At 44.3% G+C, this 21,635-nt stretch overlaps 1 protein-coding gene across 1 annotated transcript in view; it reads right to left on the bottom strand.

Annotated features, from left to right (window-relative positions):
- TFCP2 (transcription factor CP2) overlaps nucleotides 1-21,635 on the bottom strand; it is a 171,793-nt gene that overhangs the window by 99,119 nt on the left and 51,039 nt on the right. Inside the window, exons 2-6 of the mRNA XM_033939022.1 lie at nucleotides 20,154-20,305; nucleotides 13,736-13,812; nucleotides 11,554-11,659; nucleotides 8,690-8,796; nucleotides 8,010-8,162 (exon numbers count right to left, since the gene is read on the bottom strand). Coding sequence (XP_033794913.1) covers nucleotides 8,010-8,162; nucleotides 8,690-8,796; nucleotides 11,554-11,659; nucleotides 13,736-13,812; nucleotides 20,154-20,305 — 595 coding nt within the window. The remainder of the gene's footprint in view (nucleotides 1-8,009; nucleotides 8,163-8,689; nucleotides 8,797-11,553; nucleotides 11,660-13,735; nucleotides 13,813-20,153; nucleotides 20,306-21,635) is intronic.

The raw sequence follows: 21,635 nt of genomic DNA, 5'->3' as shown, positions 1-21,635 counted from the left end.
TTTTCTGAATGTTCCCTATGAGAAAAGCCTACAGCAGTTACGGTTCTTCAGCTTGGAGAAGAGACGGATCAGGGGTGATATGACAGAGGTCTATAAAATACTGGAGTGGAGTGAAGTAAAGGGTATATCTGAATCGCTTATTTACTCTTTCTAAAAATACTAGGACTTGGGGACATACGATGAAGCTACTAACAACAAACTGGAAAAAACAAACTGGAAAAAATATTTTTTTCACACAATATGTAATTAAACTCTTAAATTCGTTGCTGGAGAACGTGGTGAAATCAGTTAGCTTAGCAGGGTTTAAAAGAGGTTTGGATAATTTCCTAAAAGAGAAGTCCATAGGCCATTGAGATGGCTTGGAGAAATCCACTGCTTATTCCTAGGATAAGCAGCATAAAATCTGTTTTCCTCCTTGGGATCTAGCTAGATATTTGAGATCTGGGTTGACCACTGTTGGAAACAAGATACTTGGCATGATAGATTCTTGGTCTGTCCCAGTATGGCAATTTTTATGTTCTTAAGGAGCAGCAACAATCCAGGTATGGCAATAGGAAAGCTTGCACAACTATCCTAAAACTGTTCTGTGTTAAGACTGGTCAAATAGCTCTCAGTTGCCTCAGATGAAGGGCTGGAACATGTGAAAAAAAAGATTTGAGATAGGGGAGAATATTCCAAATGGCTGTGTATACAAGCTCATGGCATTAACGGATAGAACGGGGGTGGGACATCACAGTCCACGAGGGTCAAGACCCAGTAGGCTTTCAAGATTTCTACAATGAGTATGCATAGGATCTATCCACTACTACTAATTTCTATAGCACTACTAGTACGCAGCGCTGTACATAGTATATGCAGGTACTTTCTCTGTCCCCAGTGCCTACATAGTAACATACTAAATGACAGCAGATAAAGATCTGAACAGTCCATCCAGTCTGCCTTGTAATTACATGCATTATAATTTCATGATTAAATTAAAAGGTTATTTTTCTTTGCTATTTCTGGACCATAGATCTTAGAAGTCTACCTGATACTGTCCTTAGGTTCCAACTACTGGAACTGCTGTTGAAGTTCACTCAAGCCTATCCAAACCATCTAATTAGCAGGATTCAGATGGTGAAAGTCTGCCCGTTCATATTCTAATTAGAGAGCCTCTGTGTTCATACCACACTTTTTGGAATTCCGTCACCGTTTACCTCTCTACCACCTCCCTTGGGAGGGCATTCCAGGTATCTATCACCCTCTCGTGAAAAAGAATTTCCTAACATCACTCTTAAATCTATTATCACCTCTTAACATCAATTTATGTCCTCTAGTTTTACCAATTTCTCTTCTCTGGAAAAGATGTGGTTCTATATTAAATACCTTTCAAATGTTTAAATATCTGTATCATATAACCCCTGTTCCTCCTCTCTTCCAGGAGTATACATGTTGAGGTCTTCTAGACTCTTCTCGTACTTTTTGATGCAAACCCTCTACTATTTTTGTCGCTGTCCTCTGGACTACTTCAAGCATCTTTATGCCCTTCATCAGATACAGCCTCCAAAACTGAAAACAATTCTCCAAATGGGGTCTCACCAATGATCTGTACAGGGGCATCAACACCTTTCTTCTTCTGGTTATGCCTCTCTCTAAACAGCCTAGCATTCTTCTGGCTACAGCCACTGCCTTGTCACCGATTCATCGCCTTCAGATCCTTAGATACTTATCAGCCCAAGATCCCTCTCCCCATCCATGCATATCAGCCTCTCGTCTCTCAGAATATCTCCCTTGAATTTCTACTTCCCAAATGCATCACTCTGCACTTCCTTCATTGAATTTTAGTTAAGAACATAAGAATTGCCATAGGCTTCCGGTGACATCACATACCTAAATAGCCGGTTAGAGCGTGAGCTCTGACCCGATTGAGCACAAAAAACCCTTAATTGGTGCTCTTTTCACCTCCCTGAGGGTGATTTGCGAGCCCTTGACTGCGGGTGAGCGGTGGAGTAAAATTATGCCACTGAAGATCACATCTTTTAAGCAGCTGCTGGGAGACGCAGAGGGCAGCGCCCTGCATCGCATGGGAGCAAGTTCCAAGATGGCGGCCCAGGACTCGGGGAGAAAGTGAGTCAGAGCAGGATTCTGGGCAAGAAGAGCAGCAATGCTTCTCCCCATCCAAACGGTCTGCCGCTATTACTAAGGCGGACCTGCAGAGATCAAACAAGAAGTGGCGGGCGTCAAAGGGAAAATAAGAGGTTGTCCAGAACATTAAGCAAGATCTGGGAGAGACTGTACAGCAAATGGAGGCGATGGAACAGAGAATAGGAGAGCAAGAGGAGCAAGTGCAGGAGTTGTATGCTGTGACCACTGAGACACAGAAGAACCTGCTGGAGTGTTATTACTAGGGTGGAAGACCTAGAAAATCAATCTCGCCGGAATAATATCTGGCTGAGAGGGGTCCTGGATACTGAAGAATACCAGGATGCAGAGCAGGTAGTGAAAAGTTTATATGCCCACCTGCTAGGAGGGGTTGAGGATGGAGATCCTGGTCAGCTGGTGGTTCCTAAAATTGACTGGGCACACCAGGCCCTGGGCCCCCAGCGAGGAGAATCCCCTTGAGATATTGTTGCCTGCATGCATAATTTCCGGGAGTGGAAGCAGTTTCTGAAATCTACCCGTACTGCAGGCATGACTGTGTGGAAAAATTGTAAGGTGGAGGTCTTTCAGGATCTCTCATCTATCACCTTGCAGCGAAAGAGAGTTCCACCCAGCCCTCGCAGTGTTGAAGCAACATTCCATCAAGTTTAGATGGCTGTTTCCTTTTGGGCTTTTGTGATTAATGGCAATCACAAAAAAGTTAATTACTATCCAGGAAGCGTGGAAGCTTTTGCGGAAGGAAGGGATGGAGACGCCCGGTTCAGAGGAGCAGTGAAAAGCCGCTGCGACACAGCTGGAGAAATTTCACTGGTGGGAAGTCCCCCGATGTCAGCGTCTGCCTGGAGTGAAGCAGAAGGAGCAGCGGATCCGGGAGGCTCGAGGTACCCATGAAGCCACCTGAATGAACTTTTGTTGTCTATCTGGATTTTCTGGTTTATTTGCTGGTTGCATGATTCCCAGTTCGAGCTTGGAAGTCATAGCAGTATGTATGGATGTGTGTATGGGGGATAGTAGGGGAGTTTGGCATTGGAGGGGCTACTGCTGCCATGGGGGATTTTAAAGTGGGATGATGAAGGGAGAGGATGGTAATGCCGTCCGTGTTTGCAGTTTCAATGTTTGTGGTTTAAATGCACCTCGTAAGAGGCAATTATTGTTAAAAGAGTTTAAAAAGGTTACATGTAGATGTGGGTTTTGTACAAGAGACACATTTTTTGAAAACTGGGGAAAAGCTATTTTCTGCTAAGGGGTTTGCGGTGAGGAGTTGGGCTTCCAATAGGTGGGAGCGGAAGAAGGCGGGGTGGGTATTTTATTTGCTAATCATTTGAAGGAGTGGAAAGATGAGTGAGGGAGGTGGCTTATATGGGTGGGAGTTATAAATGGGATTCCGGTGAACGTGTATGCACCCAACAATAAACAGGAATTATTTTTTGAAGAACTGCTCCCTAGGGTTTTGTCAGTCAAATCTGGGCACCTTATAGTGGCGGGGGGGGGGGGGGGGGAGGAGGGGGGGATTTCAACTTGGTTCTTGATCCTCGGGTGGATGCTGTGGGGGGCAGGAGGGGGGGGCTTAGGTTGACATAAAATAGGAGCAAACTACGTAATTTTGTGGAGGTCCTCAAAGTAGATGATGGCTGGTGCAGTCAGCATTGGGAGTATCAAGTTTATTCATGTTTTTTGATTAAATGCTTATCCAAAAGGTACAAAGCGTTGTACAAAGAGTAAAAAATAAAAGGACATTAAACATTTTAAGAAATTAAATGTACATGATTCATTAAAGGACATACTTGGGTAACTGCTTTGTAAAGCCACTAGAAACAATAGTACTTCTTTTTCTCTGCTGTTCATGATACCTATACCCGTACTGATATGGTATGTCCTGATAAGAGCTTGGGGGGGTAAGTTGAGGGGGCAGGTATTGAGGTTATTACTTAGTCTGACCATGCGCCAGTGTTGTTAGATCTGGGCTGGGGGGGATGTATGGCCGGGAACCAGGTATTGGAGGTTAAATAATAGCTTGTTAGGGGAACCTTTGGTGGTGCGCAAGCTGGAGGGGGTTATTCAAGATTTTTTGGAGCATAATAATGCGCAGGAGTTCTCTCCATCCATGATCTGGGAGAGCTTAAAGACAGCTTTAAGAGGGGAACTTATTTCTATAGCTGCATTTAAAAATCACAGTAGGGAAGCAGAGAAGAAGCCTTGAGGGCAGAGCTCTCGCGTTGGGTTGCATCCCATCAGAAAGATGAGGGGGGGAGGGGGGAGCTCGACGTGGATACAGGACATTAGGATGCAATTGGGTAAATTGGAGGATGAGGTTCTTAAATTTAACTTAGAATGGCTGCGCCATAAATAGTGTGTGTCTGGGAACAGGGCAGGTAAACTTCTAGCTGATCGGCTGAAAATGCGTCAAATGCAGTCTAATATCATATCTATCAGGGATGGGGGGGGGGTACTTTGCTGTCTGATGATGTACGGATTCAAATGTGGTTCTGGGAATTTTACCAGGAGCTGTATACTCCAAAAGCAACAAAAATCTGAGGGGAGAGATGTCTTATTTGTTAGAACTAGCCTTACCGTCCTTGGCTCCCGAGGCGGCTCATTCCCTGGACATGGACATCACAGTGGAGGAGGTGCAGCAGACGATTAAATCCTTGAAGCCGGGAAAGTCTCCGGGCTTAGACAGGATTACAGGCCTTTTCTATAAGAAGTTGAGTGTTTGGATGGCACCTCTGCTCGTTCAGCTCTATAACTCTCAGAAAGATGGGCAATAGTTGTCCTATTATATGCAACTGGTGGTGATTACGATCCTGCTGAAGCCTGGGAAGGATATTACGCAATGTGGTAGTTACCGTCCCATATCCTTGTTAGATATAGATATGAAGCTTATGGCAAGGGTGCTGACTGATAGATCATACAGGTTTCTGCCTTCTTTGGTTCATCCCAATCAAATGGGATTTATAGGGGGCCGACAAGCAAATGGTATTCGCCAGGTGTTGAATTTGGTGTGGCGGGCGCGAGCAGGGAGTGGGCACTGGGTGGCTGTGGCGGTAGATGCTGAAAAGGCATTTGATTGTGTGGATTGGAGATTTATGACTTGTGTTCTGCACATGATGGGGTTGGGAGATCATTTTATCTCCTGAATTCATTCCTTGTACAATGCACCCTTGGCCTGTGTCAAAGTTAATAGAGTATACTCCTCTGTGTTTGAGTTGAAGTGGGGAACCAGGCAGGGATACCCGCTTTCACTAGTCATCGAGCCATTGGCCCATCAAGCAAACGGAGAGTATTCAGGGTTTGCAGGTACATGGTACAGAGTATAAGCTCTTGCTTTTTGCAGATGACATTCTTGCTATTGTGGAAGGGTCCGTGGAATCGTTGAGGGCTCTACAGGACCAGAGGAGCACATATGGTGCCTTCTCTGGCTTTAAGTTGAATCTTTCCAAAATGGAGATTTTTAACATCTCAGAACCGGAATCGGAGGTTCCAAGTATACAGCAACATTTACCCTTTTGGTGGGTGAGGGGTCTCATCCGGTACCTTGGTATACAGCTGGGGTGGATTGGTCCCAATTATTTGCCACCAATTATCCCCCTTTAGTGGCCGCCACTACTAAGGATCTCGCTCAATGGGACAAATTGTTTATTTCTTGGTGGGGAAGGATGGAGGCCATCTGTATGATAGTGCTCCCTCGTTTTTTGTACTTATTTCAGGTCTTTCCTAATTATGTTCCTCCTGAATGTTTTTGGAAGTGGCATGGGAACTTTAAATTTATTAGGGGGGGGGGGGTAGGAAATCTAGCCCTGCCCGGTAGTGTGCTTAGATTCTATTTACTGGAGTTTTCATCAAAGCTCACTTCAGCTCATCTTAACTATCGAAGCCCTCCCTAGCCTGTCCTCAACTGAATGTCCATATATGGGACACAGACTGTGCAAGCCTGCCGAGTACTGGCCTTAGTTCCTTCAATGTATACTCATTATTTTCTGATTAGAGATCCTCTGTGCTCATCCCATGCTTGTTTGACCTGTCACCATTTTCTTCTCCACCACCTCCCATGCATTAACCATCCTCTCTGTAAAGAATTTCCTAATATTACTCTTGAGTCTACCACCCCTCAACCTCGAATTATGCCACTGGTTTTACCATTTTCCTTTCTCTGGATTAGATTTTGTTCTACCTTTTGGATTACCTTTTGTTAATACCTTTCAAGTATTTGAACATCTGAATCATATCTCCCCTGTCCCTCCTTTCCTCTAGGGTAGCCTGAAACATTAAAATTATTAATGTTCGAGATTTGTGTGGTTAAGGCTGAATTTACAGGAATGGGGTATGGACAGGGGGGCAGCAACAAAACTTGCGGGGATGGGACGGGGAAATTGAGTTCCTGCAGGGATGGGGAAAAATTTGTACCCGAGTCACTCTCTAGTGCGTCTCTTATTTGCAAGAAAGCTCCAGAATGAGAGGCTGTACAATGAGGTTAAGAGGTGATAGGCTCAGGAGTAATTTAAAGAAATACATTTTTACAGAAAGGGTGGTAGATACGTGGAATAATCTCTCGGTAGAGGTGGTAGAGACAAAGACTGTGTCTGAATTCAAGAAAGCATGGGACTGAAGTGTGAGATATCTTAGGGAGAGGAGGAGATAGTGCAGGGGTGGGCAACTCCAGTCCTCGAGGGCTGGAATCCAATTGGGTTTTCAGGATTACCCCAATGAATATGCATGAGATCTATTTGCATGCACTGCTTTCAATGCATATTCATTGGGGAAATCTTGAAAACCCAACTGGATTCCTGCCCTCGAGGACTGGAGTTGCCCACCCCTGAGCTAGTGGATGATATAAATGGGCAGACTGGATGGGTCATTTGGCTTTTATTTGCCATTATATTTCACTTTCCCTTTTCTTCCACTCTGAGTAGCTCAACTTGAGTCTGAAAACCAGGGGAACCAGATTCAATTCTCACTGCAGCTTCCTGTGACTCTGGGCAAGCCACTTAAACCTCCATTACTTCAGGTTTAAAAAATATGTACTTGTATATAACATGCAAACCGCTTTGTTGTAACCACAGAAAAGTGGTATATCAAATCCCATTCCCCTACATACAGATGGATGACACAGTCTTTGTTAACAGTAAATGAGTCTTGCTTCCAAAACACCGATATGGATAGGGATTAAAAATGAGGGGAAACTCTAGGTTGGTAAAAAGGCTTATGGTGCCATTGCATCAAGAGAGGCCAGTTCTGAATTGCAAGAATGGGACAAAAGAATAAAAATAAAACCACATTCAGTAATTCATTTTAGTGTGGTTTTAGTCTGTTTTTAATCTAAGTTGACTGTAGGTTGGTAAATTTTAAAGGATGGGGAGGGGAATCAGTGGTAGGAGCCTGATGCTACTTAGGTGAATTTTGTACACTGTATCGATTCTTTTCTTGTCGTATCCCAACTTGAATACAAGTGGAGAAAAGTGAGATAAGTTCCATTTTAAATTAATTTAAAACTTACAGGAAAGTACAAAACTATTCAGAAATGCTGTATAACCCAGTGATTCCCAACCCTGTCCTGGAGGAACACCAGGCCAATCGGGTTTTCAGGCTAGCCCTAATGAATATGCATGAGAGAGATTTGCATATGATGGAAGTTATAGGCATGCAAATTTGCTTCATGCATATTCATTAGGGCTAGCCTGAAAACCCAATTGGCCTGGTGTTCCTCCAGGACAGGGTTGGGAACCACTGGTATAACGCCATGAAACTGTGATTAACTTAGATGATACAGGGTAAACAATTTCTAAAAATAAATTCATGGAAGGAAAAAAAAAAAAAAATTAAGAATATTCCCATGCTCAAAACAGTAGTGACCTTTCACCCTTGCTTCCTACCTTAAAGACTTTGATTTGACAGCTGGCAGAGTGTAAGTGTTCCGTGTATTCCCCATTCTCATTCTCCTTAAATGTGTCGATCTGGATGCGGAAGGGAACACCTTTCTCCCCGCCATGTTTTCTCATGGTGAACTCTGTGCTGATACAGTGTACCTGAATGCAAAGATCAGGCCCGGTCAATGATGGAAGAGGAGAGAGAATAAAAAGCACACAAGGAGGACATAGGGTTTAAGGCTGAGCTGATGTTCTAGGCAAACTCCACTCACTATCCAGCTTACACAACAGAAAAAGTTGATATTTTATTACCCCCCACCCAAAAACAACTACATGGCTTTTAGAGATCCATTTCCTTAAGATACACATTACAAGGGGAAAGGCATGGCTATATCAATGACTTTTGGCTGACTGAAGGGCATTATTCCAGAATCTGATAAAGTGGGACTCAGCGATTAAATAGAATTTCCAGGAGGCATTGTGGTTTTTAGGGACTTACAAAACTGGAATCACTGGAATGTAGATTTTCAGAGATATTCCTTAGCTAGGGCCTCTTCCTTAATGCAAGCCCAACAAAATCCAAACCTGTCTCACCTATTTTGAGAGAGGGAAGGATGTGGGAGAACATTTCTGATGAGCATAGCTTGCATATTTTGGGCTTGGGTACTGCAACAGCAAGTCCTTACCTGGATAAACACGGATGTCCTTTTAGAGGGGTCCCAAAGAAACTCTACCGTGTTTAGCTGTGTGGGATTTGCCCTGGGGTCAATTATACCCACAGACATGGGAATATCTGAAAAACCCAAGTTAATCATTCAGTGAGCTTACAGGTTACAGCAGTACCAGAGACCTGTCAACAGGCTATACCTCTCCCCCCTATTTGAAAGAAATTATTTTCTTCTGAGTGTATTTCTAGCTGTGAACTCCAACTCAGCCTATTTCAGACTTTTGAGCATGCCGTCCCAACAAAGGGACAGTCAGGTTGTATTGCTTACACACTCTAGGTTTCAGATTATGGGAAAAAAAAGGTCATGGGTTCTGCAACAATTTGGTTTATTGTGATACTACCCCCGCTCAATTATGAGCTGGGAAATCAGCATCCAATGCTCTTACTGTGTTTACTTGGCAAAGTTGTACACTTTTCACACAGGAGGAATATAAGAAATTAGAGCTATACAGATAAAGCTACCATCTGCAGCATTTAAAATACGCAGTTTGGCCTTCTCTCTGCTCCTCCCAGGCAGTCCATGCTCACAAGAGATGCTCACACCTCCCAATCAGACATCAACACATGATGAAAATTAGCGATTTGCCTTGCAATATAACGATCCTAGGGAAAATTTCACAAATTAACTTTCCAAGTAGTTACTGTTACTAATTTATTTTACAGAGTATATAAAGACCTCAGTGAACAGGATGAAATACTAACTGGATTCCTCAAAAACATCAGCATCTCTCTCTTGGCACCATTGCTTCCCTTTTTGGGTTACTTTCTGGTCCTCCTCACTTATATATTGTGTGCATTTTAATTTATATTTTCACACTAATTTGAACTAAAAGCCATGCTGCTTTCAAACATAGTTGCAGTCTATGTTCCCTCTAAGCAGAACATGTGAGCAATTGCTCATACATTTTAGGAGCGTCGCTAGCAAAAATACTTGCAAATCTGGAAAACTGTTAGAACTCGTTGCTCACACACACACAGAAATGTATAACTTGTAGATCGTAAGAGAAAAAATTTGCATGCACCCGGTTAATTCTTAGAGGGAGCCCTGGTTGCAGTACTCATGTTTACAAACCACCTCCATGCCGGTCCCTGTGACAGGTGCAAGGCATTCTGATAAGACTTGTTTGAGTCTAGTAGCAGTGCTGGATGCTGCCATGCAAAGAACATGGGTCTGATACCAGCGCTCATAGACCCAAGTGGGAGGCAGTAAAGGCTATTGTCACATCATAGCAACATCTAAGGCCCATAACTGAAGGTTCTAGAAGGAGCCTGTGGTGCCTGGCCTCCAGTTAAAGGTGGCTGAGGCACTGGCACAGCTATGAGATGCCGGAGATTTACAAATAAAGGTTCAAGGCACTGTGGCCTAACAGAGACCAGTTTTTGACTGAACTTGAAACACAAAGGAGCAAGATAAAAATCCCTTCCCACCCACCCACACTGATCTATTCTTCAACTGTCTGTACTGTATTCATGCTCTACATGTAATCAGTTTGATGTTGCCTTCATTGAGTAAGTAGGCTGGAGGGGAGATAAGGGTAACAGGCTTCTGGTACTGAACACCAATAACCCCATCACCATTTACTTACACTAATTTTGGGGGGATAGGGGTAAAGTTTTATTTAACACACCAAACCACCAGAGTATGGATATATAAAAAAAAAAAAAAATCAGAAATTAAAACAAGGGAGTGATCTTAACCGTTTGCTTTAACTGTCAACTGAATGGGTAAAAAATAAAATCCCAACACAATTTCATTAACCAAGCGTCACACTTTACGCATTTGACAGCAAGGACATTAATTAAAGGATTAAGAGTAGTGTGGAGTGTGGGGGGGGGAGGGAGGAGGAGAGGGAATAATTTATAGAAATCTGAGTCATGTGAAAATGTGTCTGCTGCAGTACAAGCCTCAGAGAGGGAGACATCACATCAGCCTTGGCCCACAGAGAGGTGTGTACACTGTGAAACCCAAGCATAACCAGACTCTTGTATCATAATACTGTCTTGCTGGGATTCTTTTTAGAAAGTAAATTTAGGAAAAATTATCCTCTGCAGGGCACAGTGTATCAAATGTCTGATAAAGGTGTTAACATGTAATAATCATTTGTAAATTACTTCCTTAAAAACCACATGTTTGATACATCATAGCTGCCCACTGGAAAAATCCTAAGCACCTTTACTGACTAGCTGACTACAGAGAAGCTATGAAGTATTAATTATGGAAAAATGAGAGGTAAGAGAAAATTCAATAACCTCAATCTATAAAATTAGACCTCACACACTGACAAACTTAAAATTTGCTTCTCTGGAAAACATGATTCTAGGATTTTTTTTCCCTATATAAAAAATGGGGTCTTATTTTTTTGATACATTTTTGAATTTTGATTATAGACAGCTTATTACAGTTTGTATTTGAGAGACCACTGAAGAGCTTAACATATCACTGTGTAATAGTTCCCTGCATCTTATGAGTATATTTTCCAGGATCTCAATAAAATAAAAATAGTTATAATAAGCTAAGATGAATAAAAGTAAAGAGAGTGTTAGAGCCAGTGTAGTTTAGGAGACAGTAGTAGCTTGTAGTTTGAGAAGTTAGGAAAAACGTCGTAAAAGGGCTTAAAGGAAAGGAAGAAAAACAAGCAAAACAGAAAATAAATTTTTTTTAAAAAAAAGATGCCAAATTTCCAAAAATAGCAAAAGGCAAACATATAAAAATGTTAAAAGAATTTTAAGTCAAATTATAAGTAGGGGAAAAAATATTTCTAGCATTTGAACATTTTAGCTGATGTCCAAATTTTCTACATCTTTTATTAACTCTGAACATACCTATATCAAGAATTCTGTCTCCAGGCCGATTCCACCTCCAGCCCTCCAGTTGCTGATGCTCTGTATACTGAAGTCGCCTGTCATGGAACACAACTCTAAAGATACTCTACCAAGAGAAAGGGAGTTGTTGTAGGGGAAAGAGAGAATACCAACAGCCAGAAGATTACAGAATTACACTTTACAATGTATTTAAAGCACCCCACTCCCCTCAATAACCACCAGGACACCTCCAGCAAAGCCTACAATTCTTAAATATTGATTGCAGTTCATTCTGAGATGTATGCTCTTCTGCTCTATCTATACAGATTTTACTGAGTGCTGGTTCTTTGCCTGTCCGCATTGTGCTCTTTGTAGCTGCCAGCAGGCACTTGTGAACTGTCAAATATACATACATCCGTACCCACTATTGGCACATACCACAATGTACGTATGAGGGTGGTCTAAAAAGTTTGGTAAAAAAGCAAGTTACCATTTATACTTGAAAGAATATAAGTCGATCCGAATATAAGACGAGGTACCCTTTCCCCCAAAAAAAAAAGTTGACTGGAATATAAGATGGGGGGAGGGTCCTGCCAGGATCTGTGCCCTGCCCTCCCCCCAACTCTGCACCCAGCTCCCTTTCCTCCCTGCCAGACTATGTACCCAGCCCGCCCTCTCTCCTGAGGTCCCGCAAGCCTCCACCAGGCCTTCCATATGACATGGTGGGCCAGAACAGGAAGGATTCCTCCTCTCACGGCCGACTCTGCCAATTTTTTTTTTACCTCTCTCCCACCTTCCCCTGCTAACTTTTTGAATCCCTGGTGGTCAGTGATGTACTGGGCAGCAGCGAGCTTTCCATGCTCCTGCCCTGCGCTGAACCCCTCCCTGAACGGCTGCCTAAGTTCTCGCAGCCCAGTGGTGTACCAGCGAGAACTCGCAGCAGCCATTCTGTGAGCGGCTCAGCGCTGGGCAGGAGCGAGGAAAGCTCTCTCATGCCCAGTATACCGCTGGCCGTGAAAATTCTAGGCCATCATTCAGGGAGGGGCTCAGCATGGGGCAGGAGCACAGTAAGAGGAACCACCAGGGATTCAAAATGTACACGGGGGGGGGGGGAGGAAAAAAAAAAAAAAAAAAATGGCACAGTCAGCTGAGACCAGAGGAATCCCTTCTGTCTCGGCCTCATGGAAGCCTGCAACAAGTCCAGGGGGGATGGGGGGAAGCATTAACCCGAATATGCCGAGACCCCCATTTTTGGGCCATTTTTTTAGCTCCAAAATCTCTTTATATTTGAGTATATACTGTACAGTAAACAATGTAGTCTCCATCAAAGGCTACACATTTAGTCCAGCGAGTTTTCAGTTTCTTCATAGCTATTTTTCCTTTGATATGAAAAAAATTGGAAACTTGCTAGACAAAGTGTATAGGACCTTGAAGGAGACTACGTTGTTTTACTTTTTTTTAACCAATCTTTTCAAACCACCCTCATATTACCACCACTGGAACATCCAAATAACCAAGCCCCAGGCAAGCTACAGATTGGGATGTGAGCTGCTATGAGGAAGTGGAAGAGAAGTGCAAAAGGGGAAAAAGTAGAGGGTGAAGGACATGTGCATTCTGCCACAAATGGTTTTTCAACCCACAGCTAGATTTTTTTTTTCTAAATATGTAGGATGTTTCTGTGGTGAGGGGAGGTATCTGAACACTGACCTGTTTTATGAAGTTAGTATTATGCCACAACAATGCATAGTATTATAATATGGACTGAAGCGAAAATTTCTGAGTCTTTTTTTTCTAACAGGATGGAGCTCCAGCAACAGTTGAGCTCTTAATGAAACTCCAGAATTCAATGAGCCAACAGCTTAGTGGCATCATAAACCTTGGTGAATATGTCAAAGTCGGAGGCCACTATGAACGCAATTTATGAATTAAGAAACCCCCCCCTCCAATTATACTAATGGATTTTTAAAGGTCATACTAAATGTTTAAACAATTGCAAAGTACTTTGAAATATGTAAGGGGGTCTTAGAAAAAGACAGTGAACAGTCTCCATAACATTGCTACAGCACAGAACTTTAACAGACAAGACCAGACCTGGCTTAGAGAGGCAAGACCTGGGATGTTCTCTGTTCTAAGCTGATTTCAGTGCAACATCTGAACTGCTAAACTCACATTGTAGTAGCACTCCCATCTTCTGGTCACTCACCTTCACCAGCTTCCCATTTATCTCAGGCAATTCTTCTATCTTCCTGTTATCCAGCATTCTAATCTCATACGACTGCCCTAATGAATATGAACAGAACACAAGGGTTACAAGTTACACAAATTTCACCACTGAATTTCTACATTAATCACTCTGCAGTAAATGAAAAAATAGTTCCACAGAGCAAACAATTTAAAATATGACCCGGTACTTTGAATTCTCCTGCCAAACAGATTTGCTGGGTTTATCTGCTTTTCAGTTTTAAAGTGTAATCTTCATGCAGCAATGAATGCCTCAGAACAAAATATTGCTATGCAAAGCTTATGTCAGTATTCATAGAGACTGGGCAAAGTGGTGCACATGAGTTAGCTTTTGCATCTTGCTCTCACAGTGGCATTTGGTTGCAGGTGGAAGTAGAGCATTTTGCAATAGTGATTCTTTTGAGGTCAGGTGCAAGGTACACAGATATTTTTATTCACAGCCTTTGCATAAACGCTCAAAAGGAAAGGAGAAATTAGGTTCTTACCTACTAATTTACTTTCTTTTAGCCTCTCCAGACCAGCAAAGGTTAATCTTACAAGCGGGTATATATCTCATCATGACCAGCAGGTGGAGAATGATACAAAACTTTGGAAATGTATATATCATTTGACCCCTCCCTAATTACCTCAGTCTGCCGAATAGTCAAGCAGAACTAAGAACTATATACAGAAAACAAACAGGAGTATCAACAAATAAAAACAGGAACGCTGTTGGAAAATGCAAAGGAACAAATGCCAATAGCAAACGTCCCCACAGTTCACCAACTACACCAGCCAAGCCACAGCTGCTGTTCTTAATCTCCCCGGCCCTAGAAAAATACTAGAAAGCGACTGAAAAATGAAAATCTGCACGCAAGAACATAACAATAGATAGGGTGGAGGTCTTATGCAGGTCTAGAGAGGCTAAAAGAAAGTAAATTAGCAGGTAAGAACCTATTTTCTCCTTCTTTAGCAACTCTCCAGACCAGCACAGGTTAATCTTATAAGCAGGACGTACCAAAGCAGTCCCCATCATGGGCCGACACCAGAACACGCTCACTGAATACCGCGTCCTGATGCGCCTGAACGTCCACAGGGTAGTGTCTGACAAAGGAATGTAAAGAAGACCAGAACGCTGTCTTACAAATATCCACTGGAGGCACTAGCGAAGACTCAGCCCAAGAAGCTGCCTGACCCTGAGTGGCATGAGCCCTGAGAAATTCCGGAACAGTCTTTTTCTGAAGAAGATAAGCGGAAGCAATAGTCTCCTTTATCCAGCGCACAATGGTAGCCTTGGAAACGCCATCCCTCCTACGAGGACCCACTAGAAGGACAAAAAGATTATCTGATTTCCTGATCTCCTGGGTCCGCTGCAAGTAGACGCGAAGGACCTGACCAACATCCAATTTGCACAACTGTTTCTTCTCAGAAGCACCTGTCTGACTAGCCAACACCGCGAGGACCACAGACTGATTGACATGAAAAGGAGAAACTACCTTTGGCAGAAAGGAAGAACAGGCCTCAACATGATCCTCTCCCTAGAAAACTCGAGGAAGAGAGACCTACAAGAGAGAGCCTGCAGCTCTGAAACACGTCTAGCAGAAGTAATAGCCACCAAGAAGACCGCCTTAGGAGTAAGGTCCTTCAAAGAGCAAACACCCAAAGGCTCAAATGAGGGGGGGGGGGGGGCGCACAAGCCTGGACAGGACCAGATTCAAATCCCAAGAGGGAACAGACAGTCGCATGGGAGGCTTGAGCAACTTGGCCACCCGCAAAAAGCGAACATCAGAAATGGCAGTCAGACGCTAACCCTGTAATATCTCACAAAAGGCTGAAAGGGCTACAAGCTGAACCCGTAGAGAAGACCAAGCCAGGCCCCTTTCCAGGCCATCCTGCAAGAACTCTAAGATGTTAGGCAGAAAAATGCAAAAAGCGACCACTCCTCAAATATACGCCAAACTCGCACATAAGCCCGAAATGTGGAAAGTCTGCGGGACTCCCAAGAGAGTGGAGATAACTTTTTCTAAATACCCCTTCTTACCTAGGTGTTCCCTTTCAAGAGACAAACCGTAAGACAAAAGGGACCCGGATCGAACAAGGGAATGGGACCCCGAGTCAGAAGATCGGGCGAAAGAGGTAGAAGATCTGACACCAGATGCCGCACCAGATCTGTATACCACAGGCGTCTAGGCCAATCCGGAGCCACCAGAACCACCAGGCCCGGATGACGAACAATGCAGAAAAGAACTCTGCTCACTAATGGCCACGGATTGAACCAGAACATCCAGACCCTTGACCTGACCATCTCTGCGAAGACTGAAGAAACGGGGTGTTTTGGCGTTGACCCCTGTGGCCATTAGGTCTATGAGGGGCTGACCCCAAGTCTGCACGATCAATTGAAAGGCCACATGGCTTAGATATCACTCTTTGGGATCTAACACGTGACAACTAAGGAAGTCCGCTTGAACATTGTGATCTAGACTGAGGCTCTGGGGCAACCACCTCTGAATCAGAGCATACTGAAGAGGACGCATGTGGGCCCGAGCTCACCTCACCATGTCAAGGGAAGCCACCATTGACCTCAAGACTTGGAGGAAATCATGTGCCCGAGGACACCGGATCGCCATAAGCAGGCGACTCTGAGATTGTAATTTGCTTACCCGGGCCTCTGGGAGGAAGACCTTCCCCAAAGAGGTGTCGAACACAACTCCAAGATACTCCAGGCGCTGTGAGGGGCCCAACCGGCTCTTGGCAAGGTTGACAACCCATCCCAGCGACTGCAGGAACTCCACCATCTTAGCCATGACCTGGGTGCTCTCCTGGAAGGACTTTGCACGAATCAACCAGTTGTCCAGGCAAGGATGCACCAGAATGCCCTGTGTCCGCAAGGCCGCCGCGATGACCACCATAACCTTGGTGAACATCTGGGGAGCCATGGTCAGACCAAAAGGTAGTGCACAGAACTGAAAGTGCTGCCCAAGATCGCAAAACGAAGGAAGCGCTGATGGGAGGGCCGGATTGGAATGTGCAAAAAGGCCTCCGTCAGGTCGAGAGAGGCTAAATACTCCCCTAGCTGAACCGCCAGAATCACATATCACAGTGTCTCCAAGTGAGAAGACAGAACTTCACGAGCCCTGTAGACCCCCTACAAATTTAAGAAGGGCCAAAAGGACCCCACATTCTTTGGCACCACAAAGTAAATCGAGTACCTGTCGTACCTGCCAGTGCAACATGCTTGAGGGGGAACTGGAACAACAGCTTAGAGAACTAGCAGTCTTAAGGATCTGGCGAAAAACCTGCTTCTTCCACGCTGCCTGATGAGAAGCTAGAAAATGATCTGGCAGGGAATGGGCAAATTGCAAAGCAGAACCGTCCCGAATCGCCTCCAGCCGAGCACCCACCGGAACCAGAGGGGGCACGGGCACAGTCATTGAGCAGGATAGACAGCGGGGGAACTGGCGGAGGGATTCTCATCCTCCCATCGGGTTGCTGAAAGATATGACCCCAGGCAAAATCAGAGGTCAGGTAGGGAGCAGTCCCACGCTCAGGGTGTTACTTGCGGAAATCTCACAGACTCCCCCGAGCAATGCCACCTCGAACAGCCTGGCAAGCACTGTCTTCAGGCAGGCAGGGCACTTTAGAGTCCATCAGAGTTTAAACTAACTAGTCCAAAACCTCTGGAAAACAACAAGGACCCCCGAAAAAGAAAATTTAGAGTTTAGTGATGGACACGGCATCCATCGACCAAGTCTGAAGCCAGAAGGTCTGACGCGCAGCTATAGATTTGGCAGACGTTCGCAAGAAGTCAGAGGGTGTCTGAGAGGAAAGAGGCAGCCATCTGAATCTTCGCCACCTCCTGACCATCAGACTCACTGTCAAGGACCCGCTCAGCCCACCGAAACACAGCCCGATCCACCAGTCCCGCACAAATACTTTACCTATACTTCCACCACTATATATAGAGAGAAACTTTCAAACATATATAGAGAGAAACTTTTCAAACATAAATATATATCCCCCTTACCCCAAAAAACTAGAGAACATGTTCAGCAACTGCCTGATTACAACTGAAGTAGGGGGTGGAGGAAGGAACAAGGAGAGAAGCCATGCAGGCTGGCACCCCAATTATAGCCAGATAGAAAGCTATACAGGAAGAAACTAACCATGAGGAGATCTGGAGGAGAATCAGCAGGGTCAGCGCCAACTTAATGCGCAAGCCATGCATTTGAATAGAGCCATGGCTTTGAAGGGGCAGCTCTCCAGCACAGCCGAGCTGGCCAGCAATATTAGCAGTGGCGTGAAATACAACTTCTCTGCTTTGACCTTATCTTGGAAGCAGGCAAGGAGGGCTCTGCTGTCCCCAGCTTATTTATCGTTTATTAGATTTGATATACTATCCTATCTGGAACAACCAATCAGAACATTTTCTTATTATTTCTCTTCTTCCAAGGCTTCAGCAGCAGGTTTGTGCACCAGCTATTGACTGAGCACTTTCCTTTGCACAAGAAGTAAAGAGCTACAGTAGAATCCATAGTGGGTGCGCTCAAGTGGTGATGGGGTGAGAGGGTAGCATGGCAGGTACATCAGAAGAATCAGAAATAGACTAATACAAAATGGACTCCAAAAAGAGCTACGGAGAGAGAAAAGCAGGAAGGTCACAATAGTTACCTGATGAGAATCAAAACAGAAATGGGTACGAAAGAGGTCACCCATGACATGCCACTGAGGACAGCTAGTGGACAGAGATCTGGACACACAAGATAAAAAGACTCTTGTCCACGAGAGCTTAACGCAGGGGTGTCCAACCTTTTGGCTTCCCTGGGCCGCATTGGCCGAAAAAAATGTTTCTGTGGCCACACAAATGCGCAAACGCTGCAGCAAGACAGCAGTGGCGTACCTAGCATATGTGGCACCCGGGGCCCATCATTTTTTGACACCCCCCATCTGTTTGAAAAACATGATATTTAATAACAATCCACACGTCACACAAGAGTGTACCTAGGAAAAGGCAGCATCTTACATACTGCAGTGGGCAGTATGTCAATAAACCCATTGTAAAACTAAACAAGCCAGACTAGTACAGATCAATCCTACACAGTCAATCCTAACAGAAAACCACGTCTTTCGAACACACAGAACACAGAAAACACCTTCGCCTAATATGGAATATGTAATCACAACCTAACCCCTCCCCCTTTTACAAAACTGTAGTGTGGTTTTTAGCCATGGTGGTAACAGCTCAGATGCCAATGCTAAAAAACGCTCTACAGTTTTGTAAATGGGGAGATAGAATAAAAATATGTAGACAAAGATTAAACTGAAGCACCAAGAAGCTGGACTCTGCATACAATGCAACACCACAGAAACAGCAATGCATCTCCCCTAAAGCAAAAAAATATATATATAATTTTTTCTACCTTGTCTTCTCTGGTTTCTGCTTTCCTCATCTTCTTGTCACTCTCTTCCTTTCATCCACGGTCTATCCTCTCTCTGCCCCTTTTATATGGCATCTTCTCTCCTTCTATTCACTTTGCAGAAACTTTATGCCTCCCCTTTCCATCTCTCCCACACCCCCATGGTGTGGCATTTCACTCTCTCCTCTCCCTTCCCCCCACTTCCATCAGCATCTGCCTCCTTTCTCACCCTTCACCACGCTTCCATACCACCCTGGCCCCCTTTCTCACGCTTCACCATGCTTCCATACCACCCTGACCCCCTTCACCACACTTCCATACCACCCTGACCTCCTTCACCACACTTCAATACCACCCTGACCCTTTCTCACCCTTCACCATGATTCCATACCACCCTGACCCCCCTTTTTCTCCTTCCACCACCCTGCTATGCTTCTTTCTCTCTCCATTGAAATCAGCAAGGTCCCGCGATGATTACTTTTGCGGCCGCTGCTTCGGAAGAGGTAAGTGACATCAGAGGGGGGGCTAGGCCGGCAGAGGCAAGGTCCCGCAATGGCTGCGGCTGCAGGTCTACCCCCCCTCTGACGTCACTTACCTCTTCCGAAGCATCAGCAGCAAAAGTTATCATCACAGGACCTTTGTGCACTTCAGTGCTGCTGCCGACTCTGCTCTGGAATAAATACAGCAGCCGCGCTGAGGTGCCGTTTTCAGCAGCACGGGAGCTTCTGGACCCGGCTGGCTGTGCACCCCTTTGGAGCATGCACCCAGGGCGGACCGCCCCCCGGCCACCCCCATTGGTACGTCACTGAAAGACAGAGGAGGAAGCCGGCAAGACATTAAACACCCAGGGGCTGCAGAGGGAAAACACTGCATCGCCTTCAACCGGGGCCGCACGTTGGACACCCCTGGCTTAAAGTCTGTGTAAAATAAAGATCCCTGCTCTTTGCTGCCACAAGCACCAGAAAAAAGGGCAGGAGCACATCTTACCTTGATTGAGGTATGTGAGTGTTTCTTCATGCAGTTTCACAGCAGGTGAGGTGGCCGCACACAGTACATACTGAAATGGTAGAATTTTATTCTCACTATCACAGGGCAAGCTTGACTCTTCCTGTTTAAAGATAGGCAGAGCCAGCACATCACTGAAACAAAAATAGAAGACAGTTAAAGTCTGCTCTACATTGCAAGGGCAGGGCACAGCAGAACATACTACTCTTTAGCAAGACAAAATAGAGAGGATTCAGTTTCTATACCATTTACATAGAAACATGATGGCAGATAAAGGCCAAATGGCCCATTTAGTCTGCCCATCCACAGTAACCATTTTCTCTCTCCAAGAGATCCCATGTACCTATTCCAGGCCCTTTTGACATGGTCTCTGTCTCTACCCCTTCTAGGAGACACTTCCAAGAAGCCACAGCGAGGTCTCTTAATTCCTGTGGCTTTACAATAGAGGTACCCAAATCCACTCTTGTTCTTCCAAGTATATACATGGGTTTAAATTTGCACACACTGCTGGTCCTGCCATGTTGGGCTCAGTTCTTTTTGCCATATGTGTTTTTGTTGTTTTTTTATTGTCCTTGCTTGCAGTTGCTGGGCTACCATTTTGAAATTTTTAAAAACTGAGGAACCCCTTTCTTTTGCAATAGTGTTTTTGAAATCTGGTGCCCTGGGTCGCCTTGGTGGGGCAGAAAGCTCCCTTTTTGGCCTGTTAATTGTGTTGGCATGAAGGCATATCTTCTATTTTTGGAAAGATTTTAGCAGGGTCAGACACTGTGCATGGTGGAAAAGTGTGTGTCTTTGGCTACTAGAGCTCACTACCGTTCCAAATGTTTGTTGATATGGCATCCTGCAGTGATACATCTTTCTCTGTAATCATTTTTTTTTCTTTTCTGGAGTTGGTTATTACTTGTTACCTGTTGTTGTATTACATACATGTATTTATAATTTTCTTAGATTTTTGCTGTTCTTCTTCCATCTTGTTTTGAATTGTATGTTTGAACTTAAAATTTAAATAAACATTGAATTAAAATTTGCACTTACTGCCTTCATTGTGGAACTCCAGAAAAGTCAAGACTAGGTTGTGGCCCCAGAGGACTGGATTTGCAAATCCCTCTTTAAAAAGCATGATTTTGGAGAATACTGGACTGTATGTAGGTTATACCTCATACTGGAGTTATCCGAAGAAAATGATATATGAATGGTCTTATGGACAAGTGGGCTAACCCTCAATTCTAATGATGTCTTGATGGGTTAGATCCAAAAATGTACCTATAGACAAATGGACTAAGCTAAAAGGCAATAATTTTACAGACTTTAACTGTTCCCCTTAACTGTATCCATGACATCCTGTTTGTCTGTTTAGTCTGTAAGCTCTTCTTTGTGACTCTACAGTGCTGCGTACATCTAGTAGTGCTATAGAAATAATAGTAGTAGTCTTTTTCATGTGTAATTGTAAATTGCGTTGAACCT

The sequence above is a fragment of the Geotrypetes seraphini genome, chromosome 3 (genome assembly GCF_902459505.1).
Source record: "Geotrypetes seraphini chromosome 3, aGeoSer1.1, whole genome shotgun sequence".
Lineage (NCBI taxonomy): Eukaryota > Metazoa > Chordata > Amphibia > Gymnophiona > Dermophiidae > Geotrypetes > Geotrypetes seraphini.
This window is presented reverse-complemented; position numbering and strand designations above follow the sequence as displayed.